At 50.8% G+C, this 26,309-nt stretch overlaps 1 protein-coding gene across 1 annotated transcript in view; it reads right to left on the bottom strand.

Annotated features, from left to right (window-relative positions):
* Positions 1-1,640: 1,640 nt before the first annotated feature.
* TMEM178B (transmembrane protein 178B) overlaps positions 1,641-26,309 on the bottom strand; it is a 326,761-nt gene continuing 302,092 nt past the window's right edge. Inside the window, exon 4 of the mRNA XM_059396261.1 lies at positions 1,641-1,894. Coding sequence (XP_059252244.1) covers positions 1,644-1,894 — 251 coding nt within the window. The 3' untranslated portion in view covers positions 1,641-1,643. The remainder of the gene's footprint in view (positions 1,895-26,309) is intronic.

The raw sequence follows: 26,309 nt of genomic DNA on the forward strand, positions 1-26,309 counted from the left end.
GCTTTGTGGTTCGCCAGCACCTGCAGGGCCGGTTTGCTCAAATGAGCCTGAGACACTGGGTGGGACTTCTGCCACCCCTGTCTTGGGGGCTAGCCACTAAGACGGCTATTTGGGGATGCATGGCCTTGAATATCAAGAGGAAAAGGAAGAAGATGGGAAGAGTCGAGAGTTCTCCATTAATTTACACAATATCATACAAACTCGAGCCCATGGGACATGGAGATGCTCTCTCTGCACGTGACCCATTTCCTTTCATCTGTACAGAGGTCGCCCCTAGGAGAGGGGTAGATGTCCAGTGACAAAGGACAGCTTCCACGATGGGGAGTGAAGGTCTGGTTTGGTTTGGTATACATACTTGTATACGACAGCCACAGAGGAAACGTTCCTTCTCCCGCCTGCACCGTGCTCCCTCTCTTCTCTCATGGCTTTTGTGCCCAGCTTTGTCTTGAACTTCCAGATTTAGAGGACTAAATCCTGCGGCATCCCAGAACTCTGACGTGAAGGACCACAGGGCCCTCTGAGACCCAGTGGGTTGGTTCTCGGTTCTGCCCTCGGGGAATTTCAGCTGCACACAACAAATAATAGAAAAATGCAACACAAACGCTAAAATCCCACACTCAGAGAACGTCCACCACACGCACACACTCCAGGGATCTGAAACTACAGAACGGGCCCCCGCGTGGGCTTGCCCCTTCGTTATTTAACTCCCTCGGTCTCAGGCCTCCGCCCCAGGCCGCGAAACCACCACAAAGGATGGAGACAACAGTCATGATGCAGTATTTCCATTTTAAAAGGTGCAAAGGAGAAAAGGAAACCACCAGAAGTCATCACACACACACACACACACACACACACACACACACACGCACACACACGCACACATCACAGCGTTACTCCAAGGCTCCAGTCTGCCCGTGCAGGACGGAAGGTGGGGTCGGGGGGGCAGGGGCAGGGCGGCCTCTTGTTTGACTGGTGTAAGGCAGCTGGGGGTAAGACTGGGTTTTCTGAGCATCCACGGAAGTGTCCTTTTATTGACGAGGACCTTGCCTCTCAGCATGTTGCTCTCGCCCCCTTCCCACCTCTAGAACTTGGTCCGAAAGTTTGGCAGCAAAGAGAAAATGTCCTTCTCGGTCTGTTTTCTCTTGCACTTCTTGTGTGTCGCTGGTGGGCCAGGAAGGGAATCCGAACAGGAAGATCTGGAGAAGTGGTTCTGCACATGGCCTCGAAGATCTGGTTACCTTCTATGAACTACGGGCTTTCTTTCTCTGCGATGCGGTCGGTGCTGGGGTGGTGCCTCCCTGCTGGCCCGATGGACGGCATCTCCTTCTCTACATCCGGGCTGCTTCGGACCCCTGGCGACATGTCCCTTCTCGGCCCACCACCCCATCCTCGTGGGGGACGGGGATTGGACGCTATCACAGGGGGGTGATGTTCATTCTGTCTTCAAGAAACCATGGAGCCAAGAGTCAAGAAGGGATGGAAGAGCCACGTGATGGGAATGCTTTCCCCATCCCGGTGATGAGGTGACACAAAGTCCGGCGAGATGTGGGTGCCTGATGGCATCCTCTTGAGTTAGTTTTGTTTTATATATGTATATTATATATATATTTATATATATATATATATAGGTATGGGTTTTTTTTTTAGCACACTGTCCCGTTCTCGGGTCTGGATTTAGGGCAGTTGGTCCTCGGGACAGGTTGGACAGAAGGGGCCAAGGTACAGAAGAACCCCGAGATGAGTGTGAGGCCCAGGCCCCCCCACGCACAGAACATGGACCATCCGTAGCCGTGGCTGATGTCATCGGGGAGTCCATACAGGTAGCGCGGGTAGCGTGACAGCTCGAAGTTGATTCCGGCCACACAGGTGCACAGTGAAATGATGCAGAAGGTTCCTGGAGGGCGAGTGAGGGAACAAAGGTTGGGGTAAGGGAGAGGAAAAGCGGGGAGGAGGGGAGGGAGAGAGGGAGAGAGAAAAAGACAGAGAGAAGTGAGGTTGACAGCATTTTCAATTCTCTTGAGTAGAAAGATGAGAAGACCCAGGTACGAGCCACCTGCAAACGAGATTGATATCTGGCAATATTCAGAGAGAGGAGAATAGCGTGAAGAGATCACGGCTTCCTTGCTCTCCAATACGTTTGGCTTTTAAAAAATGGAGACATTTCTTCCCATCCAAAGCTGCTCTATCCTCCTGATTAAATCCAGTGATTTGTTCTGGGGGTGAAGGTTGACCTCCAGAACTTTTGATCTTCCCAAGTTGCCCCTAGCTGCAAAAGCTCGCTCTCTACTACTTTAATGGTGTGCTCTGCAAGTAGAGGGGACAGGACAGAAAAGATGTGGTTGATTAATTGAGAGTAAAAAAGATGAGGTCCGTGTGGACCTAATTACCAACGGGACATGGCCCAGCTTGTTGACAGCATATGTCTTGTTGTGTTATGTTAATAGGATTAATTGGGGATCTTCCTGCCTTAACTTCCTGATGGTTGTCCTGTGACTTTGGAACCTTGTAAAATTTCTGTTTGTTAGCTCTTGTCAATATTCCCCCTCGATGGGGGAAAACTGGGGCTCTCCGGAAAGCTGGCCCTTTGAGCCAGTCATTTAAGCTCCCTGTTTGGAAGTTGTGTGTGACTAAGAGGGAAGAGTTGGGCCACGTGCTGTTAGTTTCCACATAACGCTGCTGTTTTTCTGTTATGATAGAGGACCGAGCCATTTACATACTTCCACACTTACCAATTCAAACTTGAAAATGTGTATTAATAATTAGAAATAAAATAGGCAGGGGTGCCTGGGTGGCTCCGTTGGTGCAGCGGCCAGCTCTTGATTTTGGCTCAGGTTGTGGTCTTGGGGTTTTAGGATCGAGCCCCATGTTGGGTTCCACACTCAGCATGGAGTCTGCTTGGGATTCTCTCTCTCCTGCTGCCTCTGCCCCTCCCCCTGCTCATGCTCACTGCCCCTCTTTTAAATAAATCTTAAAAAAAAAGAGAGAGAGACACACACACACACACACACACAGATCTATGCAGGCACATGGTGGATCTCCGAGGGTCCATGGGTACAGAACGCCCCCAACCCGCTGCCGCCACCACAGCTCTCTGGGCCTCTCTGGGGGGAGCTAACACAGATGCTGGGAGCCTCTGTGGAAACCGTCTCTCAGCTGAAGGACAGTGGCCTCCTCTCCTTCGCCCAGAGTACAGTGTGAGGTCCTCCGCTCCCGGACAGCAGCAGGCTGCAGCCTCTGCGGCCAGTTCAGGATCCGTCAGGTTATTCTCCATGAGCACTTACTGAGACCTATGTGAGGGTTCAAGGAACAATGCATAGTCACCTCTTCTTAGTAACTCCCCCCATGGCTTGGGCTTTGGGCCTAATTCCAATCAGATTCCAAGACTAGCCGCTGCCAGAATCTAGCAGTTAAGGGAAAAGAGCTCTGCCCAAGCCTTCTCTAACCTTCCCTCCTGGAGCAAGGCTCTGCTTTGAGCTCCAGACCTGGCTATGAGAAGTGACAGGTGTAATCCAGGCCAGGGAGGCAGGCATAGTCCCCATATGGCCGTCCCGGCCGAAGTGACGTCAGGTCAGGTGTGGGGAGGAGAGGGGGGAAATCCCTGTGACACAGAACAGTGGCTCCATGACACAAAACAGTTCATCAGCCAGCATTTATGGGACTTCTAGGTTTACACTAGATGCTAGGAAGATAAAAAGGAGAGTAAGATATGATCCCCACTCTTAAAATCTTGAAATAAATCTAAAATTAAAATATTTTTCTAAGAATGTATTTTTTTATCTTATTTATTCATAAGAGACACACAGAGAGAGGCAGAGATAGAGGGAGAAGCAGGCTCCCCAAGGAGCAGGGAGCCCGATGTGGGGCTCCATCCTAGGACCCCAGGATCATGACCTGAGCCAAAGGCAGATGCTTAACCATCTGAGCCACCCAGGTACCCTGAGATAAAAAGTTTTGTTTTGTTTTGTTTTGTTTTGTTTTTTAAAAGCTTACCATCTTGGTAGGGCTATGAAACATACATACCTAAATGAAGAGTTGAGGGTAAAGTGAAAGGAACACCGGACTGGGGACGGAGCGGGGGGCGGGGAGGGCCGTCCCCCAACCAGCAGTCACAGGGAAAGGAGGAAGGCTAGCCCATAGTCGATGCTAAGTGTCAACCCTCTGACGAGACAATCAGGCTGGGCCGGGGCAGGTTTCCCAAGGGAAAGACGGTTCTGCAGGGGTCCTCCCCGGGTCTGGGGAGCAGCCCTCCTTCAGCTTCCATGCCCAGCCCCAATCCCAGGCCTCTGTGCAGAGATGAGAAGGCATACCCATGCACCACCGTCCCTGTGCTTCTAGGTTCCCAGATGTTCACTGTCCCAGCCTAGTTCAGCGTCCCACGTGAGCCGCTGTAACAAGTCCCTGCTAACCTGCCTTCTGTTCTTGCCCCCATAGAGTAGCCCGTGATATTTAAAAGATTTAATCAGATCAGAATTCTCGCCCCTGCTTACAACCCTCCCATCAACTCAGTACAAGACCCACACTCCTTACCCGAGTAGACACTGCCTCCTTATCTGGCTTCATTCTCACCTTGACTCCTCAAAGGTCACCCTCCCAGAGAGCCTCCCCAGTCTCCTTCTAATATATGCCTCCCCAGTGGCTTTCCAGCTGCTGTCTCAGGGGCTGTCCCTGGTGGAGGGAGAAGAGGTTCCAGCCCTCTCTTTGTCTCTTTGGCCAGAAGAGCCCTGCTTTGATCTGTGTCCGTGTGAAATTTCATTTGAAGAAAGGGGCCCAGTGATTTCAACAGTTTTGAAAAGCACCGGGCTTGTCTGTTCGCAAGGGGACCACAAGGTACGCCATTACAGGGCCTAAGCTTTGGATGGCAAAGTCTGACGGCTGTTCCCCTGGTTCCAAGTCTGTGCCTTTGGCAGAAAACGCTCATCAGTCTCAGCTCTCAGTGCCGCTGGTCCTGGAAGGGGCGTCAGACTTCGGCTCAGCCCTGGCCTCCAGGCAGCCAGCGCCACCAGTCAGCTGGGTGGGAAAATCTAACGGCCCCTCTCCGCGCCAGGACCCTCCGTCGCAGGGCCTCGGAGCCCAGCAAGTCCAGCCGAGAAGAGACGGCACCACCCCATGGAGCCGCAGCAGACAGCCTGTGCGGTGAGATCCTCCGGCTCCAAAAGAACGGTGGCCTCGAGGCCCCTCTAGTGTCCCTGTTTGTGAGCCGCACCCGGCGGGGGAAGGATGGCCCACGGGTGGAGGGAACTAAGCAAACATAATGCTTCCTTCTGGGTGTTCAGACACGCCACCTGCCTCCTTTGATGGCGCTCCCACCGGAAGCTCTTCGGGACTCACGACCATGCGGTCACCCTGCAACCCACAGCCGCGCCCTGGTCACACCGATCTGTGCCCCTGGCTGGAAGAGGCCAGGGCCTACAGGGCTCCCGGGCTGCTGCCTGCCCCATCACCCGGCCCTTCCGCCGCAGGCACAGCTGAGGCTCGAGCGGGGCTGGGCAGGGAGACGGTTTCCACGCCGGCCTGCCGGCTCCCGTGCCCACAGCACGCACAGCTTCCCCGTCCGCCTCCTCCTCTTCGCTGCCATCTCTAATTAGCGCTTCCCAGGTTGCCAAATATTGGGTTCCAGTGTCCCATCCCCCGACCAACCCTCCCGAATTCCAGTCTCTCCGCTGTTTGACGACCTCCCCCTGCTTGCTCTCTCCTCCCCCGGATTCCGGCTTCCGAGCTGCCCCTTGATCCCAGCTCTGTGCCGCCTCTGTCCCGCTGCATCTCCTGCACCCGCTTCTCACTCTCCTTTCCTCTTTGCAGACTTGTTCCCAAGCTCTCGTCCCATGTAGCACACTCTGGGTGACCTCACCATCTTCTCTGGCTGGAGACGCCCCCACTACGGCATTACATCACCAGACTATGTGACATTATGTGACGTGATGTGATCTCCTATGCTATGTAATTACGTGTCCCCAACCCTCCAGCAACACAGAATGGTCAGGGTATATCCCTGGCTAAACACAGGTTTCCAGCACTTTCCCCACCAACCCCAATTCCCTGAGGCTCCTGATTTCTTTATTCTTTCAACATCTTGCCTCCCTGGTAAGGGGACCATCCATTCCCGTTTGCCTGGCAGTTGGCGGTGGGGGTGGGAGCGTGGCCCTGGAACGTGGGATTTTCATCCTGAATCTGGAAAGTCCTGGGCTACGGGGGACAGATCAGTGACCCTTGCAGGTTCCTTCATGTCCTTCCCTCCACTCTGGCCCCCACTGGTGGTACTGCCACAGGGACTGACAGATCCCTGCTTATAAATTAAATTAACCATCGTGCCCTCACCCGGTGAGGAGGGCCACACGGATGCCCGGAATGTGTGGCTCATGTGGAGACCTGCCAGGCTGGGGTTGCATAGCTCTGGGGGCAGCTAACCCTTCGGCCAGCCTGAGATGTCACCAAGATGCACATAATCTGTTAGCAGCCCAGTAATGGTCTCACCCCAGTCCCACCTTGAAGTTCAATAATTTTAGAGGCAGGATCCAGAGTTCTGGTGTTAACCCCCTGCTCGGCCCACTCCTGAGCATGGATGGACGGCAGGTGTGTGAGGTGTGAGCAGAGCCTCCTGCGTGGTTGTCGCTGGATGAGAACACACGGGGTCGGGGTGGGGGCAGGGGCAGGCCCGGGAGGGACACGTGTCTCCACCCCCTTCAGGGATTGTCAGAGAAGCCATGTGGATGGACCCTGAGTAGAAACAGCATCAACACTGAGGCCTCAGATCTGGCAGCAGAGATGCTCTTCCTAATTCAAGAAGCCGTCAGCCAGGAAACCAAGGCCCTCGAGAAGGTTCTCGCAGGAACTCAGGGCAGTTAGATATTGTGTGCACAGGCATCTTCCCAAACACCCATCCCTTATGTGACCAAGTGGTGCCCGAAACGTCACTGGAGTATCATTTCTGCATGTTTCTAGGGCAGGAAATCCATCTGCATGACAATTTTCTGTTCCCAGGAATGAGACAGGACGTCTGTGTATCCCTAGACCAGGCACGTCCATTCCCTTGTTGCTTCATGGCCAAAGGGCCTCCGTTTGGACCCGGGTCCACCAGCCTGCTGCAGAGCAGAGGCGGCAGCCGTGCCCCTGTGGGCGTGTGTGTCAGGGGTCGTCAGGGGTCGGGACATCTGAGCAGCAGCCCGAGTCCTCCCTCAGCCACTCCCCCGAGAGCCCCTCTCCGATCTTTAAAACCATAAAGAAGCAGATCGGCAAACAGAAAGAGGATCCCTCCTCCTCCAGCTCCGGGGTCTGCATCCCAGGAAGCCGATGTCTACCAAGCCCTTCCTTTGCGGAGATCAGATGCCTCGGCAGCATTTAGCTCTCAAGAGCACTTTATAGCTTTGCTCAGACCTGCACGGAATACAAATTACTGTTGAATTATACACCATTGCATCAGCAGTGGCTGACAGGCGGGCCGCACGGGCTTTCAAATCCAAGGTGCCTTAGGGGTTTGCTGGGCTGAGGCAGGGAGCGGTGACAGGCTCCGGAGAACACCCTGCAAGGCATGGCGCCCCGAGTCCGGACAAAATCATCCATCATTCTGCGAACTCTGCAAACGCTCTAGGCACAGACCCTGCAGGAGTGCTGCCCCCCCAGCCCCACCCCCGGGGAAGCAGCATGTGTGTTCCCGAGGTTGCGTCTACGTGCCACAGGGCTGCTCTATGTCTGCGCATGCTTTTGCCCCCGAATGCAACATCCCCAGCTCAGGCGCTGAAAGGGACTGGCCCACGCGTACAGCCTGGCATCGGTTCTCTAGACAACACTTCCAGATTCCCGACCTAGAACCTGGAGCCTCATGCCTTTGTTTTCACATAGCTACAGGGTGTTGGGCAAATCCGTAAGCACTGATGTCAGGGACGGAACTGGGTCCTCAAACTTCCTATAGTGCAGCCCTAACCTCTGTGCCTCAGAGTGTGACCGTGTATGACACAGGGCTGTTGCGGAGCTAACAGAGTGAAAACGAGGCTGTTGGGGGGGGGGGGGGTCCTTAATCCAAACTGACCGGTGTCCTTCCAAGAAGAGGAGATGAGGACATACAATGAGACACCAGACAGCTGAGCGCAGAGGCAAGGCCAAGGGAAGAGGCAACAAGAGGGTGGCCCATCTGCAAGCCGAGAAATAGGCCTCAGAGGAGACAACCCCAATGACACCTTGATCTTGGACTTCCAGCCTCCGGAACCACGGGATAATAAATTTTTCTTGTTTGAGCCACCCAGTCTATGATTTTTTTGTTGTGGTAGCCCTAGCAATCTAGTGCAACAGGTGAATACATAATAAATGGCTTACTCCCATAACATTCCAATCCTCGATAGAATAAGACCATCTTTGTTTCCAGACCTCACAGCCACCCTGTGGCTACACCAGGTATCTAAACATAGCCATGCAGTGAAAAGAAGGGCCATATGCACACCAATGTTCATAGCAACAACAGCCACAATCGCCAAACTGTGGAAGGAGCCGAGATGCCCTTCAACAGACAAATGGATGTGGTCCATACATACAACGGAATATTACTCAGCCGTCAGAAAGGAGGAATACCCAACTTTTGTATCAACATGGAAGGGACTGGAGGAGATTGTGCTGAGTGAAATAAGTCAATCAGAGAAAGTCAATGATCATATGGTTTCACTTACTTGGGGAGCACAAGGAGTAACATGGAGGACAGTAGGAAAAGGAAAGGGAAAGTGAAGGGGGGGAAATTGGAGGGGGCGACGGACCACGAGACTGTGGACTCCAAGAAACAAACTGAGGGTTTTAGAGGGGAAAGGGGTTGGGGGGATGGGTGAGCCTGGGGTTGGGTATGAAGGAGGGAACGTACTGCATGGAGCACTGGGTGTTATATGTAAACAATGAATCTTGGAATGCAACATCAAAAACTATTGTATGGTGACTAGCATGACACAATAAAAACTTAAAAAATAAAACTAAAATGATTATGTTCAAAAAAAAAAAAAAACATATCCATAGAAAGCAATAGCTACTGGGCACCTTCTGGGTTTTTCTCCAGCTAGTCTTCCTCACCAATGTATCTATGCTTACTTCCTTTCACTCAATACCCATCAATCCATTTACTCTTTGGGTATAGATTTAGATTTGATCCCAACATCCATGGCTCTGCGGCCTTTCCACCAAAGACAGAGCCTTCACAAACTTGTGCAAACCTCTCAAGGGCTGAGCCAATGGAAGAGGGCACTGGTGGGTGTTCAAGTGCCTTTTGTGACGGGAACTTACTAAGGTCAAAAGAAACTTTGCCTGGTGTCCTTGACTGGAATTGGACGCAGAGTCCATGTAGCTAGACTCGATGGTCTAAGCCAGGTCTCATCTCTCAAGAAGCCTTCCCTGAGTATGCCCAGCTCAAGATCATTCATATTTTTTCTGGATCCATAAAGCTTTTATAGTTCAAAATAGGTGACCTGACAGTTACAGGGATGCTTCCTGTTCTGTTTTAGTTCATGTTCAGCTAGACTGTCACTTTCTCTAGAAAGTCACTAGAAGAAATGGACTTCTAGGCTATCGGGCTTTCAGGTGAAACTATGGGCTTTGAAACCTAGAGGGCATGAAGTTGACACCATGCCTGGTCCTCCCATCCGTCTCCTCCTCCTAAACCGTTCTGTGATCGCTGAGGGGTTTGTGCACCTGCCCGTGTGTGCGTGTACGCCCACGCAGGTGCACACCTACCCATGTTTCCTTGGGCACCTTGGGTTTTAGGAAGCATTTTTATATTCACAGAAATTCTGCATTGGAATAATACCTCTCTGCAGGATTATTCTGAAAAGCGGTAATACATGTGAAAAGGCTTACAGAAGTTAAAATTGCTTTCTATGTGTAAGGTATAATATTAGAAATGGAAGGCTTTAAGTGAGGGTGAGGAAAAATTGTTCTGGAGGACAAGAAAGAAATGAAGTTGCACTTTTCCTCTCCATCACCCACTCCACCTGCCCCCTCCCCGGTTCCGCCCCAAGGTCAATGCCATACCAGGAAGCAATTGCTCTCCACAGAAACCAGAGGAAGGGCTCACTCAGGACTCTCAATTCTGTGGACTTTGTGGAACCAGAACCATGGAATTTGGAAGAGCTCAGAGTACATCCTGAGACAGACCCCCCCCACACCCACCCCGCAGCCCCAGTAACGGAACTTGTCCTCAGGCTCAGAGAGATTAGAGCAACCAGCAGGGGTTACACGACAGCATTGTCGGAGAAGCTTGTAAGCCTGTGGCTCAACCAGGGTGGGCAAAAGGAAGCAGCCTCAACAGCGGTGTGGGGAATTGCCATGAAACAGGAGCTGGAGACCTTTCCGAGGTGCCACTGAGCTTGTGCCCTGGTTCCTTTGGCATACGGAGGCGGCACTTAGCATTCTCCCACACTCATTCATTCAACCCCTACTATACAGTAGACTGTGAGAGCTACCTTTTAAAATCATTTTTAGTCTACCCAGTTTCCTTTTTTTGTTAAAACACTACCACCATTCTTTCTCATGGGGAAGTCATTCTGAGATCCCAAGGGTTCATTCAGACTCAAAACCAAATGTCAGGAGTTTTAACTTCTGTACCTCTTGAAGGTGTGATCGCATACATGTGCGTATACGTGCAGCACGGAACGTACATGATATAATCCACATAGTAATCTCCAGTTAAATCATTTTCTAGAGGTCCCAAAGCATCCACAACAGAGCAAATATCTGACTTTGCCATAAAACCTAGACTATTTGATTGTAGAAGCATCTGAGAACTATTCATTATACTTCTTCCACTGCCCCCATTAAAAAAATCCCCCAGAAAAAGCCACCCCTGGCCCACACCACTTTTGCCCACCTGCCCTGGGATATTCCATGCTTCTTGGCACAAAAAGTTGGGAAAATCGGAGATGAGTGGTTTGTGGTGAGCTACAAGCTTTCCATATGGCGGGCATCTATGTACACGTGAGAGTCCCAGAAGACAATGAACCAAGAGTACAGCAGCACATCTTTCTCAACGTGAATCTTTGGAGCTTCCTATCCATCTGGGTCTTGGTTCAGAGCTGAGAGTTGGTGGGATCCAACTGGCTTCCTAACTAAACTGAGAGTGGCATCTACAGCTGTGCAGAAAGGAACATTCTCAAGCTGTGAACAGTGAGCTTCCAAGAGTAAAGCCACTTAGCGCATGCCATCTTCCTGCCTCTGCTTCTCTTTTCTCTCCTTCTCTTTCTAGGCCAACCCTTTCTGGTGGATGACAATGGTCCCCAGAGCAAATGTGGAGAATCTATAGGGTGGAGGGCAATCTTGTCCTGGGTTTCTTGCTCAGGACAAGGCTTGGAAGTAATTCTAAACCTCCTGCCGATCATCTCTGATACTACAGCTTTGTGGTTGCTCTGGTCATTGACGTTCCTAAGGAGTTTACAAGCCACATCCCTCCCGTCCCCCGACCTGCCCCCAGGACCAGCAGGAAGCTGAGCACAGGTAGACCTATCCTTACATATGAATTCCTGCCTTGGTGGTCTAAAGCTCTCCTGGCCCAGAGGGACACTAAGGCAGCTCTATCCACTTCCGGGTAGGAGAACTCCAGCCAACGGAGATGTTCAGAGTGGAAAGAGAACTCTAGCAAGAATCAGAAAATCTGAGTTCTGGTCCCATCCCTGCCCATGACATGGGAAGAGCACCTCCTCTCTTTGGCCGTGATCCCTCAACCATACAATACACAGAGGGAAGGACCAGATCTCTACGGTCCTTCCAGTTAAGTGATGCCCTGACTCTGGGTTCTTTCTGAACTGCTCTAGGTCGGGTTGCCAGTCATTTTGTCAAACATGAGCCACCTGGAGAGAAGACACTGCTTCTCACCTCCCGACATGCACAGAGGGGCTGCTGGATGAGACCATTAGATGTCATTAGCTGACATCAGTGTGCTGATGAGGCTCTGCTCTAAATTGCCTTGATTTTAAATGTGGAAGGATGGGGGCCCAGCTGTTTAAGTGTCTGGAAGAAATTGGCTCCTGAAAGAAATCTCTCAGGCTTCTACCCTATCTGATCTGAGCCAATGCCATGTTAATTAGGAGAGGAAGAGGCTTGGGGTGGTAGCCAGAAGATCAGGCGAGCCTGCCACCTGGTTTGGTTTATGTCTCCATATGCCTGGCACATTTGTTAGCTTGGGCTGGCCTTTCTCTGAGATGATGTCACCTCACCGCTGGGTCACAGAACACATATAGTTTTATACGGATCAAACACTGATATGTAGTATTTACGACATGGCAGGCAATGTTGCAAGTGCTTTACTTAGCTCATTTAATCCTCCAAGCAAGTTTATGAGGTTTGGCTAAGGAACATGAGGCACAGAGAGGTTAAGGAGACTACCCAAGATCACACAGGTAGCAAGTACCGGAGCCAGGATTCATATTCACGCCTTTGCTGCTCGTTGTGTTGGCTCTCATTTCTCATGCATGCATATTGTCTCTGGGGCTGGACTGTAAGCATTATAAGCAGAGAAGCCTTCTTCTTCCCCAGCAGGGCCCTGTACGCAGTGGTGCTTCGATAAGACCTATCAACTAGATGGTGACATTGGGAGAAGGGTCACTACATTTGGTAGTGACCAAAAGTGCCCCGAGGAGGTTCTGAGAACCACTCAGACTCATGGCTCAGGTAATAAAACTCTTACTGCTGAATTCTTCAGAGAACTTGGAAGTCTTTCCATAACATGTACACAGGGTCACTCCTTATTTGTGCCATGGAGAAGGGTGAGTTTCTGTGGAGGAATAAGATTCTCCCAGCAGATGTAGGGTGGAGAGGTCGGGAAAGGAAATGAATCAAGATCACAGCATTAACTTCCTTCTAGGAAGACTTTGTCGCTTCCCAGTGGGCCAGAAGCTGAACCCAGTGGACAGAGTAAGCTGGTGGTCAGAAGAGGATCCCCAGGACCTCAGTGTAGACTCCAGCCCATGGAAGGGGTCCTGTCCTCCTACCAGCTCCTCCTGGCTCATCAATGGGTCTCAACCTGGGCACCTCTTTTCACCCCTCTTTTCTCTTGGAGATTTGGGGGATGATAATTACTCATCTTGGTTTTCTGAACTCATACTCTAGTGAGAAAAGAATCACAGGAAGGAGGCTGATGGGGCAAAAACATGCCAACTCTATTACTGATAAGGCTAGCACAAGCAATTGTGGCTTGACCCTTGGCCACATTCAGGGGTACCTATACTTTCCCCCCACTGACATTTTAGGATGAATTGCCAGAGGGAGGGAACATTCAGGTTTGCAAAGCAGGTACACTCACCCTCAAATGTTGACTCACACTGGTGGGCCCAGAAAAGAAAGACAAACAGGCCTCCTGACACCAGCCTAACCCTGGCGCCTCGACCTGGGAAGGCTGCCTGTGTGGAGTAGCAAACAGCAGAGGACCCAGATGGTGTGAAGCCTCATGAGCTCAGCCTCTTGGCCAACCTCACCAGAGAAGTCAGTCCCTTCTTCTCCATTGGGAAATGGAGTCTTCAAGGGTGGCGTGTCCTCCTGAAGAAAGAGGTTTCCAACTTTACAGGCCTTGATGGGAATGCTGAGCTCAGGAGAGAACTGTCCAACGTACCCTTGGCCATACTAACTCAGGTACTGTTAGAAACTGGACCCAGAGGCTTCTGGAAATGTGATGACAATTGAACTTGTCTCACAATGTTACAAGCTAAGCCACAGGGGGTATTTTCATTAACTATATTGTATCCCGGAAGTGTGGTGCAATCTTTAAGAAGTTCCTAGGTTTTGTTAGGGAGAGCAGTGTGAAGGACACAGCTACTCCCATTCCTCCCACCCCAGGATCAAAATTAGGGGGTAAAATAGCATACTAGGTTTACATTTTACCTCCATATAAAGCTGCTTAAGCATTTTTTCTTAGATAAAAAGGATTCTTTTTTGCTTCATTTATGACAGAGTTTAGTTACACAGAAAAATATAAAAATGGAAATTATTAATGGCATGTGAAATCCTAAACGAGAACGAGTAAAGAAAGTCTTGGCATATTGCTTCTAGATAGTGGCCAACTCTTGATCTCAGTGCAGGTTCAGCTGATTGATGGTATAAAAGCCCATTGAGGGCAACAGTAAGGTCAAGTTGACTTGATTCTTCTTTAGCCTCAATCTCTAGCCTACCCTGAGGCTGCTCCACAGTCCCTGGCTCAGAAAGGTTCTCTTTCTCTGGGCACCCACAGCCCTGTCATGGCACCCATCACTATGCCTCCACAACTGCCCGGGTGGCCCTTAAGGACAGGGACATGTTTATCTGTGTACCTTGTGCACTAGCACCATGCCTAGCATGCAGTAGGCACTCAATCAATGTGTAGTGAGTTGCACTTAAGTCTGTAAAGCAGATAACTAAGAAGTAGTATAGAGCAGTCCTCAAATATTTGAAAGACTATTGGAGGAAGAGGGTCCTGACTTTAATTTATGTTACTTTGGCAGAAAGGGCCCAGGTCCAGTAAGTTGAAGTTACCAGAAACCATAATAAGGTTTAAAATAAAGAGGGGCAAACTGACCACTGGAGGAGCTGGCAAGGAAGAGGTCCCTCTGCTACCATGAAGGCTTTGACTCAGAGGGGACATGGGAAATTATCTCAGTTTCTGCTCCAGGAGATATTCACAAGGAGGTAAGTGCCATCAAGATGGTACAAAGCAATGGTCTGCGTTCAGAGGCAGAGTCTGGTTTTAGTTAAGCTGGTTCAAAAGGTTTCTAGAAGATGCTGAGGCTTGAGGAAGCAGAGGCTTTCACCAGGCCAAGCAGGGTGGCCCAGAGGCAGGCAATGGCAGGTGTGTGTGTGTGGGGGGGGGCAACATGACATGTGGCTAGAAGTGAGTCCAGGGTGAGATTGTGACCCACATTAAACTCCGGCTGGTGAGGCTGACCTTTACTCAATAAGCCACATGGAACCCCAGAATATTTTCATCAGAGAAACGACATGGCAGGAGGTGTATTTTAAAAAGACAGAATGGTGTAAATGTTGAATTAAGTGGAAAGTCGGGAGAGGAACATCTATGTGATATGGATCCTTTGCTAGATGCTTTTCCTGCGAATCCTTTCATTCTATCCACACAAAAACCAGATGAGGTAGGCAGCACTCCCTCAGTTCTAGGAGAAAACGGAGGCTCTGAGTTTGGAGACACAGATGTCCACCCAGGGCTAAATGACTGGTCAACACTAGTGTCATACTCAGCTCCCCAGCGGCGCTCAGGGAATGGACACAAGTGAGAGAGCCACGGAGAGTACGGCAACGGAGATATTGGCAGACACTGACAGCTGGCTAAGCTACGGGTGACAATGGAGAAGTGAACAATGACTCAGAGGTGACTGGCAGACTCCTGTGCTGAGGAAGGCAAGAAAAGCAGCTCATTTCATGGGGAGAAGGGAAAGGACAGAAGATGACATTTGTCCAGCCCCCACAGTCAGCCAGTGCTTAGCATGGATGCCATAAACATAAAGCAGACCCATACCATCTACCAAGAAAGCACGAGTCTACCTCATGGCATGTTTGTGGTTCCAGAGAACAGTTAAAAACATGAGGCTAGAGCTCAGAAAAGGCCATTCCAAAGCAGTTCCAGACTCATCCACGCAGAGGTCACTGTCACTATGAGAGTAGATACTGGTGACAAGGAGACATGTTTGCAGGGAGAAAGGAAAAAAGAGCATTGAAAGCCACATTTGCAGATAAAGCAAAGAGCAAAGGAAACAGAAAAGACACAGAAGAAAGGCAAAATCATGAGCATGCTGTCATGGAAGACAAGAGATGAGAGTCTGAGAAACAGGTAAATCCATGCGAGGTCAGGAAGCGTTGGCTCGAGGCCAGGAGACAGGTGGAACAGCCAGGAGGAAGTAGGTCCGCAAGAAAGGAGCTTCTGAGACATGGTGGGAACAGACACCAGACTTCAAGACATGGGGGCTGGTGGCAGGGCTATAGAAGTAATAAGATTATTCTTTTTGTTCCCTGAACCCCCAGCAGTCTTCCTGTCTAGGGCCCACAAAAAGGAAAGGCTTTCAGCCAAAGACGCTCATTTTCCTATCTCCCTGGAGACCCTCCCTTCAACTGAAGCAGCCTTATCTTTTCTGCTACCCCAGGAACAACAAACAGTCTTCATCCACCATGATGAGAGGTCTGGGTGGGGTCCTCTTTCACCAGATCAGGTCGTGAGTGGCTCAAGGTTCATAAATACGTCGACAACTTTATTTTTATTGGGGAAAGAGCACTGCCTGATTAGCAGAGAGCTGGGCTTTGGAGTCAAATAGATTGGTGTTGGAATCCTGGGTCTGGGAACCACGTGACCGTGAACTCTGGCAGCAAGTGCTAGGAACCACAGAGAAGGTAAGAGCCAATGACAAACTGAGCAGAGGAACAAACACACAGGAAAGCCTCATGACATGCCAGACAGTGTTCCGCACCGTCCGCTTCTCAGTGATGGCTTAGCCCAATCCTAGAAGGCAGCTCGTGTCTGACCTTCACCACGTCTGGACCTACTGCTATTGCTGACACTCTGGTAGCAGAAGTGACTCCCTTCTTGGCCTCTCTACCCCTCTGTCTCCTGCCCCTTACCCCGTGGGCGTGAGGAGGACTAGTCTAGTCTGGGCGTAAATGTAGACTGTGGCGCGTGTACGTAACTGCTTGTGTTGGGGCTCCCTGGGCCTGCCTAGCTCGTGTTCTACAAATGAGGGCTGAGTGGAGGATGAAAGCATTGATGTTTGAACAACACCCACCATGGATACAGCACAAAAGGTCCCAACTGTGAGCCTCCCCTCCCACTCCCCCTCTCCCACGGGAGCGGGCCTCCTATGGGGGGTTTGAAGGTCCACAGGGTGCCCCCCGGTGACACCACCTCCCCCACCTCCCCACCCCCCCCACCCCCCGCTTTGGAGGTCTCTGAACTGTCATTCAAGTCACAAGTGATCCCCTTTCTGTCCTCTTTCCTGCTGAAAATTCAGACCCAGAATTCTTTTGTTTCCATTCGTTTGCATATTCAAGGTGTCAGTCCTTAAAAGGAAAACTGCTCTTTTACCACACTAATGGGTCTAGGGGTCTGATTCTTCTGGAAGACAGTGAGCAACTCCAAGGCACTGGGTTTTATCTTCAACTGAGTGGGCACTGGTTGTTTATTTAATGACTAATGTGCACTGAGTTGGATCTAATGGTATCCTGAAGTGGGGATGGGCGGGCCTCTTTCACAGACACATCTTAGATATCCCTGGTCTTCTGATGGCTTCTATAGATAGAGAGTTTTTTCCAAATCAAGACTCGTGGTATGAGACATGATCTGATAATAGGAAAGTATATTTGAAATCAGGAGATCTTTAGAACGTGAAGGAGGTAGAATAGCTTCACAGGCACTCGTTTTCCAACTATTTCATACTGGGGGATAAAAATGCATACCATTACTCATCTGTCCCCAAAGCCCAAGGTCTGTTAGGTTGAAAAGGTATGTCCCCCAGAGCAGAATTCCTTTACCTCTCTGGGCCCATCTTTATAAGCCTTCTCCAGAATAATGCTTGAGGGCCTTCCCGGAATCACTTTCTCACTGGTACCCACCAGGCCTTCAAGGCTGTCACCAACCCCCCATTCAGCTCTCCCTATACCAAGCTCCTGCCCACCCCCAGCATCACGGCAGTGAGGCACAGGTGTGCTGCCCTGGGCTTGGAGGTGTCCTGTCTATACGGTGTGGGGGTAGCCTGGCTCTGCCCCCCACCTCAACAACCCAGGCCAGTTCAAGCCAGCTTTCGGGTGCCCAGAGGGAGCAAGGGCCCTAACTATTGTGTTCACATCATGCATCTCAGTCACCTAAGTAGTGAGGGCGACAAGATGCTTTGTGGGGGGAGAGCTCCCCGCCTCCCTTCCTCGGGTTTGGCTATTTCCGAGGCCACTTCTCACCTGTCCTTAGGCCTCCAGGGTGGGAGAGAGGAAATTCCTCCTCATTTATAGCTACTTCTCCATTTTGTTTCCCCAGGAGCCGCTTTTATGCCCACTAGTAGAGGTCTCTCCGTTTATTTCAGGAATGAGCATTTTTCTTTGATTTATGACTCATTTCAAGAGCCAGAGGCTTGCCTGACAAGTTCCCTTTCTCTGAAGCTTGCACACCTCTATAAGAACATCCTAGAAGAACCATAGGGATGGAAGCTTTTGAAGCTGCTTTAGAAATTACCTCAGTTTCCATGGCAATCAAGCACTGTGGAGACACTACCGCATTCTTGGTCTGTTTCCACTGAAAAGGCTGTTGGAGAAATCTGTTCTTTCTCAACAGCCCTTCCCCACACCGCCCAGTAATGGAGATGGTCTTTCAGGTGCCCTGCCCTCTCTCTCCTCTCCTGCCTGCCCTTCCCCCATCCCACCCTTGCCAATCATCCACTGTCTGTAGGCAAGGACCCCAATTCGGTACAGCAATGTTATTTCTACCCCAGGAAAGACAGGGTCCTGGCCTCACTCTGGACTCTATTCCCTGGAAAATTCAGACACGTCTGTGTTGGCGGAGGCAGGCAAGCCAGGAAGGCACCAGGCTGTGGAGGTCCACTTATCCCGAGACTCCCGGTCACCCACCCCACACTCAGCCTAGACACTGACCCAAAACCATGCCTTAGCGTCTGGAGTAACCGAACTTTGCTATTCCCTTGTCTCCTTACACTTCTAGGTCCGCCCTGCCTGTGTTAACTGGTTTTGATTGTTCATTACAGAACTTCACAAAAGATCCATCAGCTTCCACTGAAAACATCGGAAGTGTGTGCTCGAAGATTTTCCCAAATCCTGCTGTTTCCTTCAATCCTAGACCTCATCAGTATTCTCAACCAACCTCAATCAAACACCTGCACTGAAATAAAGGCCTTAAAGCAAACTTCTAATTCCCCATCGACCCTGATCTGACCGTCCTGCTCTGGGACCCTGCCAGCTTTGCAAGGTGCTGTGTTCTCCCCTACTGCAGTAAGCAACAAACTCAGCTTTGTCTTACTCGCAGGTCACGTGGGCAATGTTGGGAGAGTCAGCTTTTGATTTAAGGAAAGGGGAATGCGTGTCTATATGATTACTTGGTCATTAGGGACAAGGAGTGATGTTAAGCACAGCAGACTAGGCCCAAGTTAGGGCAAAGAGGAACAGGGAGCAGAAAGAGGGAAGACCTGATTTCTCAGGACCCTCTGGAGCCCCCACAGTGAGAGGCTGCCACAGCCTGGGATCAAGGCGTGTGCGTGTGGGATGGTGATGGAGGCAGAGCTGGCTTCATGGGCACATGTGCCTGTTTTCATGCGCTGCTGTCACCATCTTGAATGTCTTAATGTTTAAAGGAGGGGTCCCAGGTTCTCATCTTGCATTGGGTCCCACAAATGATGTAACTGGTCCTGGCTGAGGGAAGGGGTGCTCCCGGGTGTGCTGCTATGCACCATTCTCAGGGGCACATGACAGTCCCCCTACTGACCTGGCCACGCTGGTGCACAGGGACCAGGCCCCCACTCACAGAAACTGCCATGGGAAGCAGAAGAAGCTCCAGCTTCCGGCACCCCAGAAGGAAGCCAGATCACTGATGAGTGAATGCCACATACTATGGAGTGATCACCCAGGCAAGAACCCCAGGTTCTTTCTGTCTGTGAAATAGACAGAAGGCAGGCCAGAGCGAGATGATGCCACCTCCATCAGCCAAACCCTCATCATGGTCTCCAAGATCTTGTGGCTTCTCTGTTTTGCGAAATATCTCCAACTTATTCTGTTCCTGTCTTCTTGCTCAGCTTCCTCCGACCCAATGAGCTCAATCCTGTCCCAGGTCCCTTGCGTCCGTTATTCCTTTTGCAAGGACTGATCCTGCCAGGTCTTCCCAGGAAGACTTCCACTCAACGCAAGCCTTCAGTGGAAGGCTCTATCCAGCTGTGACCACCCGAGAGGCCTTCTGCCCAAGCACTGCCCCACATGGATGGCGGTGCCCCATCACTCTCTATAGCCCTTCTAGCTTTCTTCTCCACAGCTCCGTCAACTGGCAGCGTATCAGGTGTTTACGGTACTCAATTATTTGTCGCTTATCTGTAGCGCCAACAAGAGTGTAAGCTTCGTGAGCACTCTGTCCTCTTCCCCACTCTTGCCCAAGTGCTTCAACAGTGTCTGGTGCTTGATAAACAATGGTGAGTTATTGAATGAACGGATAAGGAGTGTGGTGATTAGCCAGAGAGACTTTATCTGCTCAAGCAATTTTATCTTTCTCATCCCATGGCAGGGTCTTTGCGTGCTGTTGCTAGCGATGGTTTGGGGCTGCTGAGAGCAGAGTGTCCCTGAAGATGGTTGTTTGCACAAAGAAGTAGCTGAAATAATACCTAAACCTTTCTGGAGAACAATGCTAAGCATTGTCTAAGCCCTTCACATGAGTCAACTCTATAATTCTCACAACCATATTTCTGGAAGGTACTATTACTAGTCCTCTTCGTAGATGAGAAAATCGAAGGAGTGTATACAAGGTAGTTAAGTAACTTTCTTGAGTCACATGGCTCCTTTGGTCCTGGACTAGCTCTTCGCTGTAAAACCGTAATTCCCCATTTTAGGAGGATTCTAGCTCCTGAACACGGACGCCAAGCTCCAGTGAGACGGCAAGGAATGGAGGGTGACTCGTGGCCCATCCACCCTCCTTCCCACCTCCTTCTAGGGTCTGCTTTCTGTCTTAGCATTTCCCTCTGGACATTTAGTGACAGAGCAGGCCCCCAAGCCCGTTCTTGGGAACATGCAGCACTGTGGCTTTGCTGAGTGTTGGGTAGGCACGTTACAGGCACTGGGAGACAGCCCTCATTGACAAAATTGGGGAGTCCTGGACCAAGGCTGCTTACTCTTCTCCTCTAAAGTGCAAATCTGTAATGGAGGCAGGTCCTGAAGGGTGGCAAGGGCTCAACTCCTTCGATGAGCTCCAACTCTTCAGGTGAAAATGAAGCCTTCCCACAGTCTGGGTTGCTGACGTGACTGACCCGGGCCCTCGTCCCACTTAGGGAAGGGAGCATGTTGCTTCTCAGTCCTACTAGCAATGTGTTTCCTCTCCCAAATGTCTTTGTTTTGAATGTAATTTTCCAATGCTAATAAATATTCAAACAAGCACCTTCTGAGAGGCGAAACAGGAATATCCCAGGGTATGAAGTTCTTTCTGAATCTCTGTTCGGGGTTTTGCAAGAAAGGTTGTTAGACAAAAAGCCAAGAGGAGAGTTGTGATGTTCTAGTGAAATCTCCCACGAACCTGTAAGAGCAGTTCAGCAGGGTAAATAGATGGGTTTTACGTCCTCGTTTGGTCATGGTAGGTTATAGAAACTTCTCTGCCTGCTAGAAGAGACTTACTTACATAAATATATCGGCAACAGCTACCATTTACTGAGGGTTTTATAAGCTTTGCACTGTGGTAAGTCACTGAGTTACTGATTTATCCTCTTCTCCAACTCAGAATATCTCACTTACGTGGGTTCCCTCTTCTTACCCATGAGTCACGAAGTAATGACCACAGTCATGAAGTGGAAGTCAGGACAGATAGAAATGCAGTCCTAGCCATGCTTCTAAGTAGTGCTGGAGGTAGGGGTGACCGTGGGGTGAGGCTGAAGGCAACCCTAGATCTTATTCCACTTGGTGGGCATCCCTAAAATCACTCGCTGCCCAACGGAAAGAGTCCCCCAGACCAAACGCCTATTGCCTCAGACATTCCATTTTGGGCTTATACATTCTCAGAATGGCTGGGCCTTTGTCAGGGTTTCTATGCATCAGAAGAAGGGTATCTGGGAGCACAGCTGAGCTACTCTCCAGTGAGCCTGGTGTAGGGGGCAACATCTGGCATGGCATCACTGCTCTGCAAATCACGGCCATCACTCAAGTCTGATAGCTTGAGCTCCTTCAGGACTTTCTCTTTGCTCCCCCTTCCTGACTGGGAAGGGAGAAAAGGCCACACTGGTCACAGGTGGGAGGAAAAGGACTTTTAATGATTTCTTTTTCCCATTACCACCTGTGCCCTCAATTCCAGCCATGATCTCCTTCGTCTGCCTCTTTGTGCTTTGAGAAGGGAGGAGGAGAAAGGGAATGGAGCGAAATTCTGGGCCTGGCAACAGGCCGGGAGCACAGACTAGAGGCATGCCAGTGTGGGAAGATGTGCCTGTGGCCCAGAGAGCTGAACACCCAGGCAGCGGGAGGAGCTGCTATCACAGGCCAGCTCTGTCCCCAGGGCTGCCACTCACTAGCTGCAGGGCCTGGGACAACTGATATAACCACTCTGATCTGGAGACACAGGGACACCAAACTGGATGGTCTCTAAGGTCCCTTCCATTTCTAACACTCTTGAACTCCTGTTAAAGATGGAGGTCTTCATGAATTCATGTGTGATGCATACCCTTATTCCAAAGGCAATTTGAGACATTTTCTACCAGAATTACACAGACCCTAGGACTGTTCAAATAAAGAGAGAACGAGGATAAGGAATCCCACGGAAGGGGAGAAGATCAGGCCAGGGACAGAAGATAAGGTAGGGTACTTTCTTGATACCTGTTCCATCAAGACAAAACAAAATACCTTCTATGGCACATAGTTCACATTTGCAATGCATGCATTTAACAGGTGTTTGAGGGTTCAGACATTGTTCCTGACTAGGGGGACACCTTTGGAGCTCATGGAGCTTACATCTAAGTGGGGGTAGAGAGGCAGTGAACAAATACAGAATATTAACGACACTGAGACACCTAGTGCCCGTATTTTGGTGTCTATACACCCTTCTCCAATGAAAACCAGGGCTCTTTGGAGAAATGGCAGGAAATACACAAGAGGAGCCTGGCGCCCATTGTGATGTCAGAAAGCAGCAAGAGCTCAAACACAAAACAAAACAAAAAAACATACCAAACCAAAGATAACAACAGCAACCAGAACCCAAAGCCCACGTGGATAAGAATAGGTCAGAGGGGCACAGGGCCACCTGACAGAGAACCCCATGGTCAGAGCTGGAACTGGAGTAAAAAAACAAATCTAGTTTTGGATTATAAACCAAAATAAAAAATAAATAGCCATGAATCCACAGTGACATAAATAAATGATCAGATAAATTAATAAACAGGGGAAAAAGACAAATCTCCCTTGCAGAAGAATTCCAAATAACTTATGCACATCCTCCATCCTGAAGGACAAAGTCCCTGTTCCTCAGGCGTGCGCTATGCCTGGTGACATCCCTCCACAGGGGACAGTATGGAACCGGGGAAAATGGAGTAACTCTGCAGGAGAGAAGACCCACACACCGTTTCAGCTGGGTGATCAGGGACAGCCTCCTCCACAGGTGGACAGGATGTACCCCAACACAGTGTGACGAAATGACACTTTACCTGAGCGATTTTCCTCCCTAACCCCACTACCCAGCCTAATCATGAGAAAAGAAATCGGGCAAGGTCCAGGAGAGCGGCATTCTGCAGTATGGACGAGCAGTGCTCCTCAAAACCGAGGAGGTCCTTAAAAACAAGGACAGTCTGAGAAGTGGCCATAGCCGCGCGGAGCCTCAGGGGACAGGACAACTAGATGTACGTGTGATCCTGGACAGGAGCGTGGAACAGAGAGAACACTGGATGTCAGGTATCAACTAAGAGAACCGGAATAAACTATGCCCATGTGTTAAGAATCTATCAATATTGATTCATTAATTGTCACAGACTCTGTGAACGGAAGATGTTGAGGATGGAAACCCGTGGGCAGGGGCAGAGGGTAACATGGGAACTCTCTGTACTACCTGCTCCATTTTTCTGTAAATCTAAAATTATAAATCTAAAAAATAGATTAAAAAAAAAAAAAAGAAGCAGATCTGAAGGTCAGAGACGAAAGAAGTCGGGGGCTCTCTCCTGCTGACCCCAAACATGCAAGCTTCTGTGAGTGCAGCAAGTAGGAAACGGAACACCACCGACCACATTGTGACCCCAGAAGAGGACCCCGGGCTCAGAGGGGACCCCAGCCCCGGCTGACAGAGCGACTGCCGTTTTGTGAGACCTTGAGCAGAGACCCCAGTTAGGCTGTGCCTGGAATTCTGATCCATGGAAACTGTGAGATAATAAATACTAGTTTTAATGAAGTTGCTTAAAAAAAAAAAAAAAAAACTAAACTAAACCAAAACACAACACACATTTCAGAAAGTGGTGAGTGGCTGTACCAGGTTGAATTAATTAAGATGTAGAGAGGGGTGGGGGGGGGGGGGGCTTCATGGATTTGGGTGGTCCAGGAAGCCCTCTCGGGGTGACTTCTAAGTGGGAGTGAGTCTGAGGAGGGAGCCCGCGAGGAGGCCCGTGGGGGGAGAGCCCTATGGACAAAGGCACAGCCAGCTCCAGGGCCTTGCCAGGAAGGTTTGCGCACTCCAGGCAGGAAGGTCGGCCGGGTGGTTGGAGGGATGCCAGGGTCAGCACAGCAGAGCAAGAGGGTGGGGGTGGGGGCGGGTAGCGAAAGCCGGGTTACACAGTGCTGCCACTGAGGACAGAGGGTTTGGGTACCCCTAGGACCCACATGCTGAGATTCTAACCCCCAAGGTGATGGTATTAGGAAGAGGGGCCCTTGGGAGGTGATTAAGTCACAAGGATGGTGCCCTCGTGACTGGGATCAGCGGTTAGGGTTAGGGTTAGGGCCTCATACAAGCATCAGAGAGCAGCCCCCACCAGACGCTGCACAAGCCCATGTACTGAGTTCGGACTTCCTGGCCTCCGGAATGGGGAGAAATACATTTTTGCTGCGTATTTTGGTACGATCTCTGGCATTTTGTCATAGCAGCCCAAGCTGGCTAAGACGGCTTCTAAAAAAAAGGGTAAAGAATTTGGGTTTTACCTGTGCTCTGACTAGAAGCCTCTGGAGGGCTGGTAGTAGAGGAGCGACCTATCTGACATAGGGTTGTTAAAAAAAATACGTTAACTGTGAAGGACGGATGGCTGGGTGCGGGAGTGAAGTCAGTCGGGGTGTCTAGACGGGGGGCTCTGGGTCAGCTGCGACCCGGGTGGTGGCAGAGGTCATGGGTGTCTCCCAGGAGCGTGGGGGGTGGGGAGTGGCGGGGGTCGGCCATTCACACTCAGCTTGAGGATCTGCATCCGTGCGGGGGCGCAGAGGTTCCCCAGCGAGAGAACTACAAGTAACCACAGCGGTCCCGTGCTCTCCCCCCGTGTCACCCCCCCGCCACTGTCCTGCGCTGTCTCTCCCCCATGCCATCCGTCCCTGCCCTGCGGAGTGCCGCGATGACTCATCCAATCCAATGCTAATCTCTGGCACTTGCCTGCATCCAGCTGGTGCCGCGCCAGTCTGGGCTAGCTTGGCTCCTGGAGGCCCTGCCAGAGGGGAAACGGGCTCCCCACCACCACCCCCAGCATCCTGGCCCGGCAAAGCCGCCCCCGCATAATTAGTGGCCTGGTCTGTGCGGCAGGCTAATCAAACAATTTGTTGCTAGTCACGTCACAAAGGTACAGCGTACCCTGTTCAGCCTGGGCACTGGTGAAATCTGGACCGGAGTGGTGCACGGCATGGGCCATCCTCCCTCACGGTGGAACGGAGAAGAGGCCGCTCAGAGGATTCTGCTGGTTTGTGTCTGGTTTTGGGTTTTGGCCCTGGTGAAATTCAACCAGTGGCAAGTGAAATTCCATCCTTCGACTCTGGACTCCAAATTTACCTTTTTCATGCTTATATACCCTTCCATCTGCTCGCCATGCCCTTGCCTGGCCAGCCCCGGGCCCCTGCCACAGTGGGTCCCCCCAGCTGTTCTGGAAGCTTAGGGCTAATCCTTTGGGCCCCAGTCTGTGCCCGGGTGCAGATGCCTGGAATGCCAATCTGGGCAAAAGCTTGGGCTCTGAAGCCTTTTTGTCCAATTTTGCCATAAATACCTCTAGTATAAATGATGCTTTGCCTTAGGCATGAGGTGGCTGTTGCTGGTGGCGGACATGCTGAGCATGGGAACAGGCCAACCCTAGAAGGTTAACTTCTAGAGGTCAAGGACTGGTCAGGTTCTGGGAGGGTTCGGTGCTGACACGTGGGGTTCTAGAGGTCAAAGCATCCCTTCAGGGTTGGCCCCTGGGCCTCTCAGTAGCTCCCTCTGCTGAGCAGGGGGGTGGGGGAGGACAGCTTCTGAGTCGGCTCTCTCTGCCGCTAACTGAGCCAAATTCACAGGGTCAGCAGAGGGCACCTGGTCTGGGCACTGCTCCCATGGCTGTATCTGGCCTCATTGGAAAGGATATGAACTTGAGGAGGAAGAAAGTGTTCTCCTACCCTTTGGGGGTTCAGCTTCCCAAAAAGACCCCTGTTCGAGAGATCCGTCCTTTGTGGCTTTGTCCTTGTTCCTCTCCTGCTAGAGCCTGGCCTGGCGGTGCCATGATGGGTGTGGA

This window comes from Mustela nigripes, chromosome 4 (assembly GCF_022355385.1).
Source record: "Mustela nigripes isolate SB6536 chromosome 4, MUSNIG.SB6536, whole genome shotgun sequence".
NCBI classification, from domain to species: Eukaryota; Metazoa; Chordata; class Mammalia; order Carnivora; family Mustelidae; genus Mustela; species Mustela nigripes.